Below are 19,715 nucleotides of genomic sequence, written 5' to 3' on the forward strand. Positions count from 1 at the left end.
CCCAATGAGTTCTGTACTCATTATTTTGTTTAAACTGTATGTAAAGAATAAAATTGAACCATTTCCAGAAGTTAATTTAATGATATTAATATTAAATGTTGTCGGTTATAAAACGATTTACTCTCACAGGGTTAAACAGTGATTTTCAGTAGTCTGGATATACAGTACAGTACAGACATGATTAGTGTAATTACAAAGCATACTCAAGAGTGTTTTGTTCACACTTCTAAGTATTTTTTAGTTTTGTTGCCTTTTTACTTTCAGCAGTTTATATAACTTAATTTGAAACAGTTTTGCTAGTCAAATTTTTTAAGGGTGAAACACTGCAAGATAACAATTTTAATACATTTTACAAAGCTTCCCTAATTATATTCCATGAAGCATGGGATAATGCAATTATTTCATTACTGAGACATCTACTCTATCTACCAATTAACTTACTGATTGAAAAAATACAGTATATATGTTACATAGGTTCACTGATACTGAATCTTCATTGTACAGTACATTAAACATGGTCTACTAATTAAAGCATAATATTTAAGTGTTTTGGTTGCAGACTGTGACTCGTTTATGAATTCTGTCAGCATATAGGTTTAATAGTTATAAATATAATGTTAAAAACTAAGTTATTAATCCAATTATCCAGCTTCACTTTGTACCATTTAATGTATGCATAATAATTACTTTTTTCTAGAATTATTCAATGATTTCTAAATTTCAGTTTACAAGGCTTAACACGTTAAGTGGAGCTTTCAACTGAACTTCTACCATTTGTTTTAATCTGTTCCACTTTAGTATCCTCCATCTTTCAATTTTCTTTCTACTTATCCAGTCTCTATTGATAACTTTTACTTGTAAACCCTTTTGTGTTCAATTTGTTTATTGCTTTTTAGGGAAAAAAAGAATATGACATGTTACCATATACAGTACAATAATGGACACATGTAAACAATCATCATAGCATGACAAAACCTTTACTTTGTAGCAAGCATTTGCAGTAGCTCTTTGGTAAATGATAATTAGTTTAATAATTTTCATAAAGCACTGTCGTACACCTCCCAATTTCTCCAGGATTCAATTAAGAAGAGGTGATAATTGCACACGCCCTAACCAGGAAACATCAATCTTAAATGCCCACTGACTATGTAAACACCACAGGTGGTAGAGGGTAAGAAATTAAACTGCAGGGGCAGTTAATGAGCTAGGATTTCTCTTCTAACTATTGAAGTTATAGACAGCTTTCAAGAAAAAAAAGTTGGAAAATACTGTATTATTATAAAACTGTAATGTTTCTACATCTCAATTATTTATGAGAAATTCTGTTCCTATTTCATTTCAAATTAAATGTCTCACTTGCTGTCTAAGCAGCACTCGCCTAGACAAGGTCAGGCAAAGAACTTAAAGTTTCCACTAGGTATTTCCTTCAATTCCTTACAAGCAGTGACCGCATTGCATTAGCACCTCTTTGACCTAATCAGTTTTTAAGTGACTGGGGGGAATGGCATTTAAATCTCTGATGTGTTTCTACTCACGCCATAATTAAGTTCGTCTAGCATTTGGGGTTTCACAAATATATAGTACACTCTGAACTTCAGTTTATATTAGTTAAGGAAAAGAACATTTCTTTAGCCATTTTGTTCTGAACTGTAATCAAATATGTTGACTCAAGAACTTATTTTGATGTGCATATTATCATCAATCACAATAGTGTTGTTTCTTGTGGTTTTTCAAGGAAGAGAGTGACCTGTAGCTCAGTTAAGTGAAAGTTAGAAGTAAACTGAGTCCTGCTTATTTGCTGCTTCTATAGAAGTGCTATCATTTGGCTTTTTTGCACATTACTTACTGTTGTTGCTTAACTGTGCAATTTTTGTAGCTTTTGTAATTGTCTTACAAGCCCCAGTTAGGTACAGAAGAAAATATAATTTGCTAGGGGAACTGAAATTGTAACATTATAGGGTCTGACACAACTTTCCTTCCTTAGGCTGCTTGTATGGCTGATTGAACAGTATGAGAATTTAGTTACATGCAATGTTCTCATAGGTTGAGCAATCAGTCAATTAGATCCTCATGGGGCTGCCTCTAGACTTTAAAAAGAGTTCCAGTGAAACCTCTAGGGAGTTAGGTTGATGACTGACAATGGGACATCCATCCATTGATGAGACTCAGATGTGGTGAAGCCTGTCACAAGTGGTGGAGAATGTACAGTACATGTAGGCATGTGAACATGCTCTTTGATGAAAGCAAAAGCAATCCCAAGACGAAAGAAAGGGCGTGAGTCTTAGAAAGTCGCAGTGCTTTCTTAATTACATGAAACAAATACTAAAGTGCTGGAACACAGGTGGGGTGAAAGCTCAAACTGAAAAATCTCTTTTTCTCTGTCTCTGTCTTTTAGCAGTACCTCCCTTGAGGCTGTGCTGTCGGCTATTTAAAGGATAGTGGCTATCCCGCCTCTCTATCCCCTAGCAGCAGTGTGACTGATTGCCAGCCAATGAGAATTAGGCACGCACCTACATTCTCACACCAGTCAATCAGGAAGCCTGTGCAAGCTAGTACACTGTACGTCTTCACTAAGGACATGGAATCACTAAGACTGCCATAGAAATGCCCAGTTCAACTCTTTGTATGCATTTTGTATCGTCAAATGAAAAAGCTGACAAACCTGACATACTTTAAATACACTACCAAAGAATAGCCCTTTCATTTGCTATTTCTTTATTGAACAGAGAACTGCATTAGTGCCATTAAAATGTCTTGTTTGAAAAATATTATATCGCAAAACTAATAGGGTATTTGGCTGCTTTTAAACCATTCCAACAACTTAAAACATCCTGAAGAAAGTTTTGACCTTTTAAGTTGTATCACTAAAGATCATCTCCCAGCAAAAAAAAGGACATGCTGCTTTTGACTTCTTTTAATTCATTCATTTCTTCTTTTAATTGTTTTCTTCAGCATTTCAATGATGCTTGGTGATGAGAGATAGAATTTGACAAGAAAGAAAATTGATTTTCTGGAGTGAGATTTCGGAATGATAAGGTAGCTGTGTGAAGGTGAAAAGTCTATGAAAACTCATTAAAGGAGGAGTTTATTTCATGTGCATATTTTACTTCATTTTGTGTACAGTAACTTATCCTTTTGCATACTGTTGGCTTATTTCTTGGTATTGCATATGTTTATGACATTATTTGCAATTTTAATCATTTCAGCAAAAAAGTATCATCTGGAACCTTTCTGAAGGCTGATTGAAGAAATGTAACAGAATAGCTGCTGGTATTGTATTTCAGGATCCCATGTTTAGAAATGAATTCTCTTGTGAGGCTCTTGGGTGGAAGCATTGTCAGAATATAGTAAAATAGCTAATAGCTATTAGCTAAAATAGCTAAGGGCCTCAGAGCCAAGCAATAGATTTGACAAAATGTATCATTCAATTGCTGCAGAGTTCATTACAAATTAGCAAAGCTCATCCCTAAGTATACAGTTGTGATATTTGTCTGTATTCAGGCTGAGCTTCAATGTCATGTAGCAACCTTAATCACTTCTATTTTAGTGAAATTAAATGATGTGCTTATAATGAAGAAAATACTAGTAAAAGTACTAAAATGAACTGCAAATTCTTAACAGCAAATTTAATGTTACTTTACGATTACTGCTTCATGGACATTTTTATATAGACATGCTGCGATGGAAATGCAGTAGGGATTGAGCTGTGATCTTACTTTATATATGCTGAGCACAGCAACAGATACAAACATATATTTCCATCAGCATTTATGAAGTTCTTTACATATGCAAGTGAACTACATACTGTAAGTCCAATTGAAAAGTATTATTCACTTAGATCCACATAACACTTTTCTTCATCTGATTTACTCCTTTCTCATTTTTGTTGTAGTTTTGATTGCAGTTTTTGGTAAGTTAATGCATATATTTATTAAATGTGCAGAAACACAAAAAAATAAAAACATGTTTGAAAATGTTTGCTGGAATAAAAATAAAAGCAATAAGAAGAAATACTAACAAATATAGTTTATATCAAGTATTGGTAGTATTGTTTTTTCAAGTGTATTAGAGATTTAGATTAAAAGAAGTCCATTTTTACCAATGTGTTATCTGTTTGGTGGTTTGTAAACTGCGAAACACCTTTGAATAACCTGACCCCATGAAAAGCTTCACTCAATAACTATTGCTGTTTCCATAAATAAAAGTAATTAGAATGAAACCTGAGCATTACAAACTTCCTTCTGCATCTTCAGTTGTTCTGAATTTAATAAAATATCCTTTTGTACAGCACACTTCCTGTTTCTGACTAAGCCAAATGAATAACCTCTTTTTTCCAACTGAATATTTTATAAAACTCACAGGAAATAGCCACCTAGTTTCCTTGGTAACCATCTATACAAGGACCTTTTTCCTCCATGTATCTGAATCCAAAGTATATTGTTATATCTGTTTGTAAAAGAAAAAAAGTTTTTTCTGGGGGGGACAAACTATTTGTATTGAATATTTACATACAGTAGTTGATACTTTTAGAGATCTCGGAATGTATGAGGAGGAGCTCCGAGTCTTCACTGCAAGTGAGTCATCTGCCCTTGTCTGATGCTATCAGGCTGGTGTCGTCAAGAGCACTTAAGCCTAGCATCCACAAGTCCCTATGGACATCTGATGGGAACTATACAGAATACCACATACAGTACAAGTTACTGGTTTCCTCAGAGGCTGCATCTTGAGGACAAGATTTTGCCTGTTTTAGTCTTTGAAAAAGACTAGAGTGGTAGAGTGGAAAGCATAACGTACCACTGCTGTCCTTCTATAGGTTAGTGGTAATTGTATAACTAGTATTACAGTACATACTGTACTATACAGTAGTATTACATGACTACATATCTAAAAAGGATTAAAAATACAAAGATTGAAAATGTTATATAATACCCAAATCTAGTATTCTATATAAAGTAAATGTGGAAACAAGTTCTGATTTCTTAAACTGGAAGATGATACATACTGTAGGGGATCAATACCAAAACACACATAGCCTACGCTACTGTCTTTGGTACAGGAGCCTTCGAACCAGCTGTATAATCTCTTGAATTCTACAAAACCAGCTACTGTAAGCTACACTTGAATATATAGAAGGTACACATATACCAAAAATAGACCTGTGTGGACAATGATAAATATATAGAACGGGGCTTCTCAACTTGTGGACCTTCCAATTTTTTCAATTCCTGTACATTAATTGCTATGTTGATCCTGCTGATTATCAATTACACAATTGTTGTAGCCAAATTCTGGAAGCTGACTAGAAAAGCTGAGAAGATAAGGAGCTCTAGTACAGAACGCAAGTATAAATCACAAACAATGCAATCACATTATTTTTTCAAGTATGTTATCTACCTAAATAGTTAAATTGGTAACATAAATTAGAAATCCTGCCCAAACAAAAGATGCAGGAAATACAGTGAAATATACAGTATACATAAAAAATGAGCATGTGAAAATTATCAAAACGTTTACCACAACTGAGCAAAATAAGTGAAGTCTTGTTACCGACTTTGGTTTGACATATATTTGTGATGAAATACAGTAATCCAGTATTCTAAATCAAGATCTTCAGTCCCATAAATAGTAGTAAAGAATTAAAGTCACTCAAAAAACAGGAGTGAGATTAACCCAAGACAGGAGGCTCTGCAGTGCAAATGTATAAACTTTTTTTTCTGTCACTTACTGAAACAGATTTCAGTTATGAAACAGATTTCAGTAAGAAGAATGCTAGTGTTTTCTGTATTTTCATAAAACACTCTGTTACCAGTCCTGCAGCTGCAAATTCTTCAAGATGGAAGATTAAATTAAAACGTTTTTTTACCTTTTTGTGGGTGTTTTTCTGTCAACAAAGTGCATTTTATCTCCACATGCTCAGAAAAAATGCACAATATTTGCAGAAAATATCCAGTCAGCCTAAAGTGGAATGAGTTAACCGTGTTTTCAGAGAAAACATTTTACATGTTTTTTAAAGAACATTGTTGTAAAGTAAATTCTACATTATTGTTCATTGTTCAATGAAAGCTAAGTCTTAAAACTTTGATTTGTGCTGTGTACTTTATTTTGTAGAATAGTGATGGGGGCAAGTATATGTTTATGAAGTACAGGTGGATATTATGAACATTTTGTCCCTTTGATTTCATTTTAAAGATATTGGATAGGACTTTTTAAAGATATTAAGCTAATTTATATTTATATTTTTTTAAGTGAAATGAAACATTGTATGGACTACAGCTCACATAATGTTGACTACACTGCAGTTTATGTCTTACATGAATTTTGTTTCTGAAAGAGAATGAATTTGTTTCAGATTGGAATCTTTTAGTTTGGGTTTTACCTGTAATTCCTTTCTCTACATAATTCAGAGTATTATATATATAAATGTATTAAAACAATTTCTTCTCTTGCCATTTATTTCTCTGCTATGGGAAGAAGCAGAAACATTTCATTATTTTGTTGTGTGCTTGGGATAACTTTTGGTAATTTCTAATAATCTCTTGAGGTCTGGTGATTTGTTGTTAGAATATTTTTTTTAAAGAAGTACTTTTTCAATGCCCAACCATTGAAATGCCTTACTAAATACCAATGGATTCCTGGGCATTAATGTTTCAGACAGTTGTGCCTACTAATTGATACACATTTTCTTTTGCCTTATTAAATTGAAGTACTTGAAGAAGATATAATAAAATATCTGGAATAGCAATGAGTCCCTGTGGAGGTGGCATAATTGGATAAACAGTGTCTGGTGTTCTGCTCTGTGCTGACAGATTCCGATTTGAAAGTACAGTAGTAATTGTTGTGTGTTTTTATTTTCTCTTAAGCCATGAACCTGCTAGGACTGAACTGGCAGCTGCAGCCGGCTGATGGTCATGTGATCAACAACGGATTGAGCACAGGGTTACCAGGCAACAGTGATGTAGCAACAGTGCCATCTGGAGGCAGAGGTAATGATGATGAGGCTCAGATCCTGCAGTGTTTTTGCATCCTTCTCTGCCCCTTTGGTCATTTTCATTCTTGCAACTACATTGAGGCACAGCACTGTACTGTGTTTTTCCCCAGTCATCCTCAGCTCCATGCCTTGATCACCTTGAACGTTTCCATCTAGGGTTGTGTTTCAGGCATTCAGATTTTAGGAAGGAAAGCTCTGAGGTATGCTTCAGATATCCCATTGTTGCTTTCCAGCACTGCTCCTTCTTTTTGTACCGCTCAGCGTTTGTTTGTGTTTTTTATCCTGAAATCAGCACAATTTTAATGCCACATTAGATTAAGAGGCTTTGTATGCTCGAAGCGTCAAAGGGTTCATTGCTTCAGTGGATTTCCGCCATGATGGCTTACTAAGGTAATTGTACCCATAGTTCCAGAAGAGAGGTTACAAATGAGAAGAGACTAGTCAGCCCATCATTCAATTTTATCCACTCATTTATTAAAAAGCCATGATACTTGCTTCAACAGTTGGGTTGTTCCATACTTCCACATTCTCTTTGTGCAGAGAAGTGCCTCTTATTCTTCGTTTTACACACACTTCTGCCCGGTTCCCATTTCTGCCTTCTAGTTCATGTTTCTCTGTGGATTCTGAAGATATCTACAGCTTAACTTTGTCAATACCCACAAGGATTGTGAATACTTGAATCAGGGCCCTCAAAGTTTTCTCTTATTCAACAGTAAAAATGTTCAGTTAAGAACTAAATGAGATGGAAGCAACATATTCAAATTGTGTATCTGAAGGTCAATAAATCTTGTATTATTTGGATGTGGGTCTTCTTATATTTATTCTAAAACACTGTTGCTGTAAAATTGAACTGTATTGATTAATGAGAATTTGTGTGGATTAGCACTCCTTACATCTTTATACAGCTTGTGTAAATAATAAGAAGTCTGCTGCCATATGGAGAAAACACCCCAACAGCACAAACCTTGTGTGACAGGTAGTGGCAGTCTGAACTGTAGGCACAAAAACTGTACCTGCATCATTTTTCTACAGTAGCCCAGGAGAAATAAAACCTGATCCTGAGGTGTTCTCATTTGCAAGGTCTTCCAAGGGTGAGCTTTGTGTTGCTCCTCCTGTGCATTTTAAAATGCCGGCGAACACAACCACTTCTTCATTTAATAGACTTCCATAGTGTTCACACTTTCACAAAATACAGAGCCAAGATTTTATTTTGGTAGATTTTATTTTTTGTTGTTGTTTTTGTGAGCGGACACCTATTCCAATAACATCCCGCAGACACTTCTGGCAGAAAAATGAACGTCGCAACACATTTCTGAAAGCCCTGGAGATCTGATGTCTGAGAGAAAAATCTAGTTTCTCCACAGGTTTAAACTGATACTTTCATACAATATTGTGGGTTTGCTCACCTGTCAGTTCCCAAAACTATGCTGTATATAATCTGTGCCACAACCTCAATTTAAAAATCACTGTTGATTAATATTTTTCATTAGAGCGTTTCAAAAAAAATTGAGCTGGTCAGATATTTATTGCATATCTGAAATCTCATCAGTATTTAGTTAATACCAAAATAGCTAGAGCAGTTTCTGAATGCATAATCTGTCACCAGCAATTCTTGATGTGTTCCAACTTCAATTTCTGAGAAAAGTGGACAGAACGTTACCTGAAACACCTTTCTAAATGTACATCTATAATGGACCGTATTAAAATATATGTTGTAAAAGTATTGCTGTACTAAAATGTATATACTGGAAATACAATACAAATAAAATATCTTAATTAAAAATATAAATGCCATGAAAAAGTGTTTCAGGAGCTTTTAATATTGGCATTACTAGTACTTTTCGAAATGCATTATGTTCTTCATGTAACAACACTTAAATGCTGTGGAAAAAAAAGAATAAATCTAAAAAATAGATGTGAAACTGTTCTGGATACAATTGACTGTGGCACAGAAGTGTCTAAAATTTCAAGGTTTGATACTTTACTAATCTGGTAGTTAGATGGCTCATATGCCACTTCTAATTTGAATAAGATTGACCCACCTGTGAAAAAATGCCTGTATTGGTTTCAACCAGATGGATAGGCAGGGCACAGTAATCTTTAAGAGTTGTCATTTTGAAAATCTTTAATTTTGCATTGGAGATAAAGGGGTTTGGTATATTAAATTAAAAATTTAGGTGCAGTTGATTTAGTATGAATCGTTGAATAAACATTTTAAATGTTGACAATAATGAACAGTATATTTCTTTGCAAAAAATATATATATGCGAAGTTCTAGACATTATTTTTTAATTGCTGGTCTAAATCCCCTGTAATCAATAGAAACTGATCATACATATTCTTTACCAGGAGACACAGCTGTCGAGCTGTGGGATTTTGCACAGCTGCTGTTTCAGACGTTATTAATTTCATATCCAGAAACCTTCAGTTGTTTCCTCACTGTTTCTTAATCAAGGCTGCATAGTCCCCAGCTAGGTTTGGCCCATTAGGGTTGTTAATGGGAAAACAAAGAAAAAATGAAACTTTTTATTGTCTTCAGTCGCATGTGGAATGCTGGGGAGTACTAAAACATGCATCTATTTTTTATTAGCTTGATAATAGTGGCAGAAATTACATTAGAATCATACATGGAGTTATTCTTCTATGGATACAGTTCAACCGAATGGACAAAACATCCTGTCTCTGCTCAATTAAAATTAATTTCTGAATTTTGAGGGGGGGTGGTCAATTTGAGCTCAGTTGTAAAATTAAAATGTGTCTCACAGCCCATGAAAAAATGCACATTAATGTTCATGGTGAATGGTAATTTCAATTCCATTTTGTGTATGAATTTAAATTTAGAGCATTTCTGGATGAATGGAATAAGCCCCTGGTTTTAGGAGCACATATATTATTTTACAAACTGAACTATTGTTAAGAGACAGTAGTCCTAAATTCAGGTTTTCCCTCTGCTGTTTGTTTTAACTAGACAGGCTGTTTCTCTTCAGTTAGAAACTCCACTGAGATCCTGGCATGACACTTTGCTGAACTTGCAAGTTGTGCAAGTTTCGAGAGCATGTCTTTTTGAGCTGATTAATCTGTGTTTGAGTTGAAAAGGAGCAGCAGATTATTACTTGGGAATAGGGTTAGATTCCCTATTTTAAGATGTCTAAAATATTTAAGATTTTAAAATGTTGAGGTTTGGTTTTGATTGGTGAGTAAGGTGAACAAGATGACATCCCAACAATTCCAGAATGGAGAGCATTTCTGCTTTTTTGCAAAATAGGCAAGTGCTGATGTGTTTCCTTTGTTATTAACTCTCCACAAAGATACTGGTGCAATTTTTCTTTTAATTCTAATTGTAGAAATTACCTCTTTTGTAATTCCCATCTTCTGCTTTAATTCAATTAGCTGATGCTATCAGCAGTAGTCTAAATTAATTTAATAAAAGATTATACTTTTTAAAGCTTAGCTTTGATTAGCCCTGGGGTGATGCTGAGATGCATTGCTTACAAATGTGTTTATTAATTTATTTTTAAATTAGAATTAGTGATTAGGTTTGACTTTTATACCCCATTGTGAACCATTAATTGATATTCAGCTTTCTCTATATATAAGTTGACAATAATTGGTTTTAATCATTTAAAAAATTACTCTCACCAACAGAAAAAAAAGTACAAATTGAAAAACATTTAAATTGAATAGGCTTGACACTGGAGAAAAATATAATGCATTGTGAATAATATGCTATAACATAAATAAGATACTAATGTGTAAAGGGTTAATATTAGTTTGCCATCACATGCCCCTAATTCAAGAATTACATTATTATTTTCTAAAAATTAGAGGTTCAAAAAACATGTCTCTAATATTTTAATTTTTGACAAGGCACAATCATTTTCGGTCTAGAAACAAAATTAAAACAGCCAGCTCTAATTAATATTTTGATTCCTTTTATGTTCTTTATATATTAGAGGAAGATAGACACTTCATTCTTCATCATACCTCAGCTCTGCAACAACAGACCCGGTGATTAATGTTGCGGAAAAACAAACAGGAGAATTGCAGTCAGAAGTTTTACCTCATGGAGCCTCTACAAAGAGATCTCTGTGGAGTATTTGTCTCTTTCTTTTGTTTGTAATCCACCATATCAGCAGAGTTTAGTGCTTATGGGAATTGGGGAGGGCGGCAGTTCAGGCAGCCTGCATTATTGTATTGTATGCTTTCCACAGTCCTAAACAATTACTGTTCAATAGTGATAATTCTGTAGTCTCTGCATAATACAAGTCAAGAATGGCATTAGCAGCTTAAGGATACACATGCTTTGTAATGTTATCCCTCAAGGGACTGTAAGCTTTTTTTTGTTAGCTACTTTGCTTATTATTGGTCATTCTTATTTGTATAGATGAATTAAAAATTCTTACACGTAGTCATTGTACGAATCTGACACTGTGCAGTTTTGTTTTCTTTTTTTCAGTTTGCTTAAATATATTGTTTTTTTAAATAAGTATCTATGTAAAGCAAAGGGTTTTGACTCCAGTGCAGTATTAGGGTTTGAAGGATTTCAGGGATTTTTTGTTCATTCGTTTCCTTGTAATTTGTATTTGGCGATTTAATGAGAGCACTAACAATAATAACGCCAACTTATTTGTGAAACAATATCAGATGTTTTAGCCTTGGACACACCTCTGGCAGGTCATTAACATAAGAGAGTGAAGATCAGAGGGTCCATTACTGATTCATGACAGACTCCCATCTTCTTTCCTCAAGAACAACACAATATTGTAGTATTGTATATTGTTTATTTCTGTTGTTCACATAAGAGTCATATCTGGTGTGGATATTAAAAGCCAATATTTTCAAGAGACAAATCTTATTTAAACCGACTAAAGCTACACTACTTTTATCCTGTGAGAGCGTTTTCTTTAGCAAAGACATTTCTGATCAATGTTTAGGCTTGCAGACAAATCTAGTGGTCCTACAACCGAGTCAAGAATTGTTCAGCTACAATGTTTTTAAAAACCTTTGAGAAAACTTTGAGAATGCCAGAAGGTGTTTGGTATGGCAGTGCTTGTGAAGTTAGGTTTAGCATGCATACAGTACGTGTTTTAAATACAGGTATCTTTTTTCAACAATTACAAAGACCAAGATTTACCTTGGGTTCAATGGTTGTCTTTTTTCATTAACATTGCTTACCATATTAATCTTACCCAATATAAATCATTTTTATAATCTGAAATAAAAAAAATGTCAATTACAGTACAGTATAATTATACACATACCCAGGTTGACAGTTCTAAACAAGAAAAGGTTAGTAGGTACAAATTGTTATAGTGCAAGAAATGTGTATAAACAGATTGAGTCTCTGTCTCTTGTCTCATCTCCTGCTTGTTGTAATAACGTTTGCATTTGGTGAATAAGAATAACTACTGGAAAACAAGTTGCAGTACGTACAAAATTTAACTCTTTAGTCTCCTTCAAGTCTCTGTATTACTCCTGTTTTATCATCTTTACAAGGCTTCCAATTAAAATTTAAATTATTTTTATTTTGAATGTATCTGTCTGTCTGAACCTGTATTTGTTTGTAACCTTTAATCCACTGATTCTGATATTCTGTGCTATCCTATGAGAAGACATAGGACTGCATAGGAGGCAGTTCATTCTGTTTTTTGGCACCCCTAAACTTTGGAACTCTATTTCCTTCCAAATGTATCACTGTGTTTCCTTTATTTCTTTTAAATCCTCATTTGAAACCTCTTGAAAATAGCGTTTTCTAAGATTTATTTTTCATGTTATGAACATTATGTAGGCTGCAATTTTACCGTGTCTGTAGCTTGTTTTCGATGTACAGCATTTTGAAGTATAATTTGAAAGGTGTATTGTGAAATAACTATTTTTACTTTAGTAGAAAAGCAAGTGTGTAAAATGAAGCTGAAAATGGAACAAAAGCGTAATTTACTCATTTTTGTTGCATATAATTCTGGTTAAACCTGTCTTGGAACTCTGACATCCTTTAGTGCTCTAAAGCAGAGAACACTGAAACTTCTGCTTTTCAGTTTTCTAATATTTTATGATTCCATGGTTTGTGGGCTTTGTGATAGTGTTTCAGATCTGTGTAATGAAAACTGAATGCATTCTGCAGATCCAGCATTTCACATTTTTCCTGCTATGCTCTTCATGTGAAAATCAGTATTGTTGTCTTTGATTTATCCGGGTTATTAGGTGACTTTGTACTCCTTGGCTTTCAGGTCCCTGGACTGTTCGCAACAGCAGTATTGACACAGGCAATCTGGAAGTGGGGCGTCGAGTGACCCAGGAAGTTCCTCCAGGAGTCTTTTGGAGGTCACTGCTGCACCTGGACCAACCTCAGTTCCTTAAATTCAACATCTCCCTGGGAAAAGACGCTCTTTTTGGAGTCTACATCCGCAAAGGATTGCCACCCTCACATGCCCAGGTTAAATAAAACCCGATTAACATGCTGCAGCTACTGTATAGTAATTGCTCCTATACTTAATCTACAGTTACTTAACAGGATAGTTGTGGATATTAAGATACAATTATTATATAGTTATAACTCTTCAAGCTATATACTCTACTGCATGTGTCAGGCTAGCTACAGTAAGTTACATATAAAAGAAAGTTAACACACCTTCAGTAAAAGTTGGCTTTTAATGCCCATTTCTAATGGTGCAACACCATAATAATGTCTAAGACAAACAGAAATCTCTCTTTGCTTCCCTGTCTTTTTCCAATCACTGTATCTGTAGCAAACAGCTGGGGATCGAGTTGTCTTTTTTAGCTTGAGTGCAGCTTGAGAGTCTGGTGAACTTCTAAGATTGCCAAGGAGACCTTGAAGTCAAGGTCCCCTGCTGGATGAGTGGAATGATGGTATCGAGACACTTTGTACCTATAAAGCTGCTGGCAGCTGTTTTTTGAACCAAGTGGAGTTGACTAAGTGTACAGCCAAGCAGACCAGCTAGAACTGTGCTTGTCAAGTCAAAGCAGAGTAAAGGGCTACACTAGAACAAAGACCAGAGCTACTGCAAAAAATGGTGAAGATTTTCTGTTGTGAATTTGTGATGTTATATATGGTTGAACTGTACATCTAAGCTTTGTTTCATGCCTGAAACAAGAGCACAGGGAAAGTTTGTTTTTAAGGTATTGGTCAAAGGCAGATTCAAAGAGAAAAAAATCAGTTCACAGAATGCAGAGGAAGTACTGTACTTTGAGGTCATGTTCAAATATTTAGACTAAAATAAAGGCCAGCTTGCACTTCATGGTCCTTATGGTTCTATTCAGCCTTCAATCTTGAACATTGAAGAATTCTACTTTGCAGCTTGTCTAACTTTTCTCTTACACTCTGAAAGCATCTCCCAAAAACTATTGTTTAAAAAATATTTTTTTTTCTTTTTGATTCCAGTGTAGATAAATATTGAATTATCAATCCATTATTAAAATTGGTGAAAGCCATTTACTTCTGTGGAAAGTTCAGTCTTCTTTTTCCCCATTGCAAAAGGAATCACTAGATGAGATTAAACTGAGTTGTCTTTGTCTATCCTTCTGATATCACTCTCACAAAGCAGCGTGGGAAAATTTTCCAAAAACATGAAACAGAACCCCGCTAAATTAATGGTGTAAAGGCATCGAATTATCTAGTGTGAATTGGCGTTTCACTCTGTGACTTGTATGTGGCTTAGGGTCAGATAATTGCAGAGTAATGGCTCCCGGTTTGTCGATTGTGTGGGCAGTATGACTACATGGAACGCCTGGATGGGAAGGAGAAGTGGAGCGTTGTGGAGTCCCCTCGAGAGCGTCGCAGCATCCAGACAGTAGTTCTCAACGAGGCTGTGTTTGTGCAGTACCTGGACCCTGGCACCTGGCACCTGGCCTTCTACAATGATGGCAAAGACAAGGAATCAGTCTCCTTTAGCACTGCTATCCTAGGTAAGGTCTCTGCTACTCCCTGTACTGTAGGTATATTGGTCACACTTTAAAAGCAACAGGCAATTTCTTTAGTGTTTTTCTGCAAGGAGACTGAAGCCAAAAAAGCATTATAAAAACTGACCTCAAGAAGAATTGCTGTTTCACCATTGTTGCTGTATTATCGAGTAATTTAATATAATTCAAAGCTCATATGCATGCAGTTTAACATCTCTCATGCACAGAAGTGAGGCCACCTGTATAAAAGCAGAAATGTTTCTGTTGGTATATCACCTACTGTAACCAACGCATATTAGAACTATGAGATATACAGTACCATTTTTCATACCTGTCCATTTTCATCTTAGAAAGTGGGTTATAGGTTGGAAAATGTTCAATTACCTGTAATAAATACCTGTATTTATGGGTGATACAGAAATGTATAAAGTTTTTGTTATTTGCAAAGGGTGAATCATCACGTAAGGGCAAAAAGACATAATGATGATTGATTGTAGTATTTTTTCCTGTAACAACAGGAACAAAATAAGGCTCTTTTTAATACTTTTATCTGTACTCAACTGTTGACATTGTCTTTTCGAATGGTAAAATTAGCTAATCCTTACAAACAGCAACCTGAGATTAATCAAGGAGAAAGAAAAAGGAAATGAAGCTGTTATTTTCCAAAGTAAATCATTTCAACTTTAAGCCTGATTTTATTTACTTAGGGTTAAAAATAACAGTCAAGGACAAAAGCATTGTAGTTTAAAGAAAAAGGATAGATATTGTGATAATTAAGTTACCACATAGGATTGATTCTGCTAAGATGGTACCCATTATTAAGAAAAAAACACTTATTTTGAAAACAACAATGATAATAATGTGGCAAAAATACCTATATTAGTCACTGTTCATTTTCTTCATAAATGGATTTGATTACCAGTGAGTTATTTACAGTACCCATGTAAAACTCTGCATGCTAATTTAAGTAAACATGTCATCCCAGGATTCTGAATTGTGGGCTTAAAAAAAGCTGTTCTGTTTTTACACAACTTTGAATCTGTAATCTTCAGTTCAAATCTCAGATTTGTTTTTCTCTTCTAGGAAGCTTGTAGAGAGATTAAAGTTATTGCTTTTGGTATAAAAGAACAAAAAAATAGCAGACACAAAATCAATCATGCAGATTAAAAACAAAGATCTCAAAGACAGGGTCTAAGGTTAAAAAAGGGAAAAAACATGGTTTAATCCTTTCCCTCTCCACACATTTTGTGATTTTTTTTCTTTAAGCGTTGGTGCTCAGTTGTCAAATTGAATGAGCAGTTGACAGCCCTAATACTTTCTGCACTTTGGCATGTCTGTGTAACCAGCTCAGCGCTGCGCAGCAGAGCATAATCTTTTACAACATTTAAGTTTGCAAGAGCTATTCCATAAAGTGTAGATGAGCATAGTAGTTTCACTTATGCTTGTTCCATTTACATGTATGCCTGTGTCATATTATTCATATTCATATTATTTTATATCATAAATAGCAATATATGCATACATAAAGTCTGTATATCCAGTGATGGTTTAGTAATTTGTCTTTTCAAAACAACACCTACCATAGGTGGAGAGACTTTCATTTTGTCATCAGTCAACAGGTTAAGGGTAATTTAAATATAACTTGTTGTTACAGAGCTTTAAATTAAAAAAAAAAATACAAAAAGGCAATGGAATATCTTGCAGTGCAGTACCGTTTGCCATTTGTGATGGTTGCTTGAGATCACTAGTCTATCAATGGGATGTTCAGTGTAGGCATGTAATTCACCAGAAGAGAGAAAATTGCTTAAGTCTTTCCTGATTGCAGATTGTCTAAAAACAGTCTTCACAATGCACCAAGTTGAAAATCCTTTAAATATAGCAATACAAATAGTAAACTTAATATAGAAGTTTTTCTCTGCTACTGTACATTTCAATGTTCTTTACAGATTGTCTAAGTTATTGAGCAGTTCATGGGTTTAATATTATTAATTAATATCTAATTAATTCTAATGATAATGAACTTATCAACCAACTTACACTTTCATACCATCTGTAATCATAATCAGGATCCTAAAGTATTTTACAATGTAGTTTCAGCTAAACTACTGAGTCATATACTTAGATTCAACTATTGTACCTCAGGGGTGAGTAGTTAGCAATTTTATGCCAATGTGCCACTATTCCAGGAACAGTTTGGTAGAAAAGACTTTTAATTTTGATTGACATAAATGGACACTAGAATTGCCAGATTTGATCAGTTTTTACTTGATTTATCCATAATACCAGGGCTAAAATGATACTCTTGAAAAAATGAGCCTTGGATTCTTTAATATCTTTGAGGGAAAACTTCTACTTTCCTTATCCACCAAGCCAACTTCCAGAAACAACCCAGTTTTCCTTTGTCTTGTATGAACAAGGCCTTGCTGTGCTTCTGGGATCTTATAAAATTAGACTTAGAGGTGGCATAATGGCTGAGTTATGGGATTTGAGACCTTACAGACCATAAATCCATCACACCAAGGCTCAAAATACTGTTAGCAACAACATGGATAATAAATTTATTGTCTTGAGAGTTATCCAATTTATGAGTCCTTTCTGCTTGCATATTCCCTATTTGTGCTTAAGCGTACCAAATTATATTCTGGTATATCCATAACCTTTCCATCTAACCTTATGCAGATTAATTGTCAAATGGCCTACTTTTAAAGTTGTAATACTTCTCTTATCTAATTAAATGTCACAAAGTCATTAATTTTAATACAACAATAATAATAGGGTGATGACAGCCTTTGTTAAACTGACAGAAATAATAGAAAGAAAGCTGACACAAAAATGATGAGGTTCTTAATTGGGTGTAAATAGAGGTGAGTTATTACTGTAATGTTAATAATCATGTCATTACTTCTTCAATAGTGCATTTCAAGGCTTTTGTTTAGATTTGTCTTTACAAAAAAATCAATTAAAGGTTCCAGATATTTTAAAAGTTAAAAAGGGTCTTGTCACTTTTATTTGTTCTGCAGAATGAGATATGTTTTGTATTTCACATTAAAGCTGTTACTACCATATTAGTCAAAAAGAGAACAGCATGTTTTTTTTGCTTTCTTTAATGATAGAATGATTAATTAAATGATAACATGAATAAATTCATCTCGATGTTTCTAAAAAAATGTATACCTTGGTTTATGATTTTGACATTTGCAGTCACACTTCATTGATTCTTTTTGTCAGCAGTTTCACATTCTCATTTAGTCATCCTACCCTCTCCCTCACTAAAGCTCAGATAATCTAATTAAATTCACAATTGCTAGTTTGAAATAATAATAAAGTTAAAGTGAGGTGAAGAACCGACTTGTAATATTTGGTACTGTATGTAGGGGTGTGATGTGGGCACTCAATAGTGTGATGAATTGGGGGCTGTTTGCATTGATGCTGGGGAGGATGATTTGAGGTAATCAGACACAGAACATGTAATTAGCAGCACTACAGATGGCAAGGTGGAGACTGTACTGAACGGCAGCCTTTTCTGACACACTGTCACGTCACATTCTCCTCCAACTTACTCACACTCCTGTCCTCTACCATTTCTCCTCTGTCTTCGCTCACTTTGTCTCTTAGTTGCCGCCTGAAAAGGCAACCTCTCCTCTAGACTCACTAAAAAATAAATAATAATAATAATAATAATAATGATAATAATATAATCTGCTATGTGACAATCCCGTTAGTTGAAATGAGGATGGCAACAAGTTTATTTAGATGGTGTTTCAAACTTAGAAAATAATTTTAAGTAGCATTATAATGGATCTTTCAGCTCAACTGAAAGAAAAGAACAAAATGGGCCTGATGTACTGTAGTCTGGTATTAAAAATCAGCATAATATCTAAATAGCGGCTCACCAGAATTAACTGTTTTGTGATGTGGAGTGGTGATGGAGGTCAGAAAAGCAGTCTTTAAAAGCAGAAACAGAAATGTCACTCCCTTTTTTTCTGACTAGCCAGGTAACCCATTACCATTATATAAAGACTACTCTGAGAAAAGCACCACTGATACTGTATATATTTTACTTGTGAAATATAGCTCTGTGAATTAGTGAAATAGCTATTCTGCAATGGCAGTATGCTCATGGTTGTAACGCAGAAGTCTGTTAGGTACTGTGTCAGCTGCAGAAACTATATTGAAACTAGCTGTAGTACATCTTCAGAAGCATATTTTATAAGTTCCTTGGTTCACTTAATCACGTCTATTTTGTTGCCCATATGCAATACAATTATTATTGAGGACTGGTTTAATTTAAGTAGGCATTATTGTACTTGTCCCTGCTGTAATTTGTTTCTCTTGTTTTGAAGACTCTGTGCAGGAGTGTCCCAGGAATTGTCATGGCAATGGGGAATGTGTTTCTGGGGTCTGTCACTGTTTCCCAGGATTTCATGGGACTGACTGCTCAAAAGGTATGGTTTCACCTGCAAGTTTTCCATCACACCTGTAATTATTGGTAACAGTTTAGTTCAAGGGTGGCAAATGACACTTGATAAAACAAGCTACTAACACTGAATAAAACATGACCAGTGTGTTTATCTATGCATTTGTTATGAACATGCAGTTAACCATGAGGAGAGGTGAGCTACTACCGACTTTATGACACTCTACTAATGCTTACTTTACATAATCCATTTTGTAGTGTCTTAATATATTTTACAACCCCTAATCTGAGTTTTTACCAGATTTGTATTACTTGTACTGACATCCTAATCCCTGACAAATTGAAAGAAAAAAAAACCCAATTAATTTACATGTAAGAAGGAATTTTCAGAAA

The 19,715-nt window shown here is 34.5% G+C and overlaps 1 protein-coding gene across 10 annotated transcripts in view; it reads left to right on the forward strand.

Moving 5' to 3' along the window:
* Positions 1-19,715, forward strand: part of LOC148650471 (teneurin-2-like) — a 413,744-nt gene that overhangs the window by 318,149 nt on the left and 75,880 nt on the right. For all 10 annotated transcript variants that reach the window (XM_088604296.1, XM_088604299.1, XM_088604298.1 and 7 more), the window contains 4 exons: positions 6,861-6,983; positions 13,216-13,421; positions 14,716-14,911; positions 19,249-19,350. In XM_088604296.1, coding sequence (XP_088460422.1) covers positions 6,861-6,983; positions 13,216-13,421; positions 14,716-14,911; positions 19,249-19,350 — 627 coding nt within the window. The remainder of the gene's footprint in view (positions 1-6,860; positions 6,984-13,215; positions 13,422-14,715; positions 14,912-19,248; positions 19,351-19,715) is intronic.

Source organism: Lepisosteus platostomus, chromosome 13 (assembly GCF_059453375.1).
Source record: "Lepisosteus platostomus isolate fLepPlt1 chromosome 13, fLepPlt1.hap1, whole genome shotgun sequence".
NCBI classification, from domain to species: domain Eukaryota; kingdom Metazoa; phylum Chordata; class Actinopteri; order Semionotiformes; family Lepisosteidae; genus Lepisosteus; species Lepisosteus platostomus.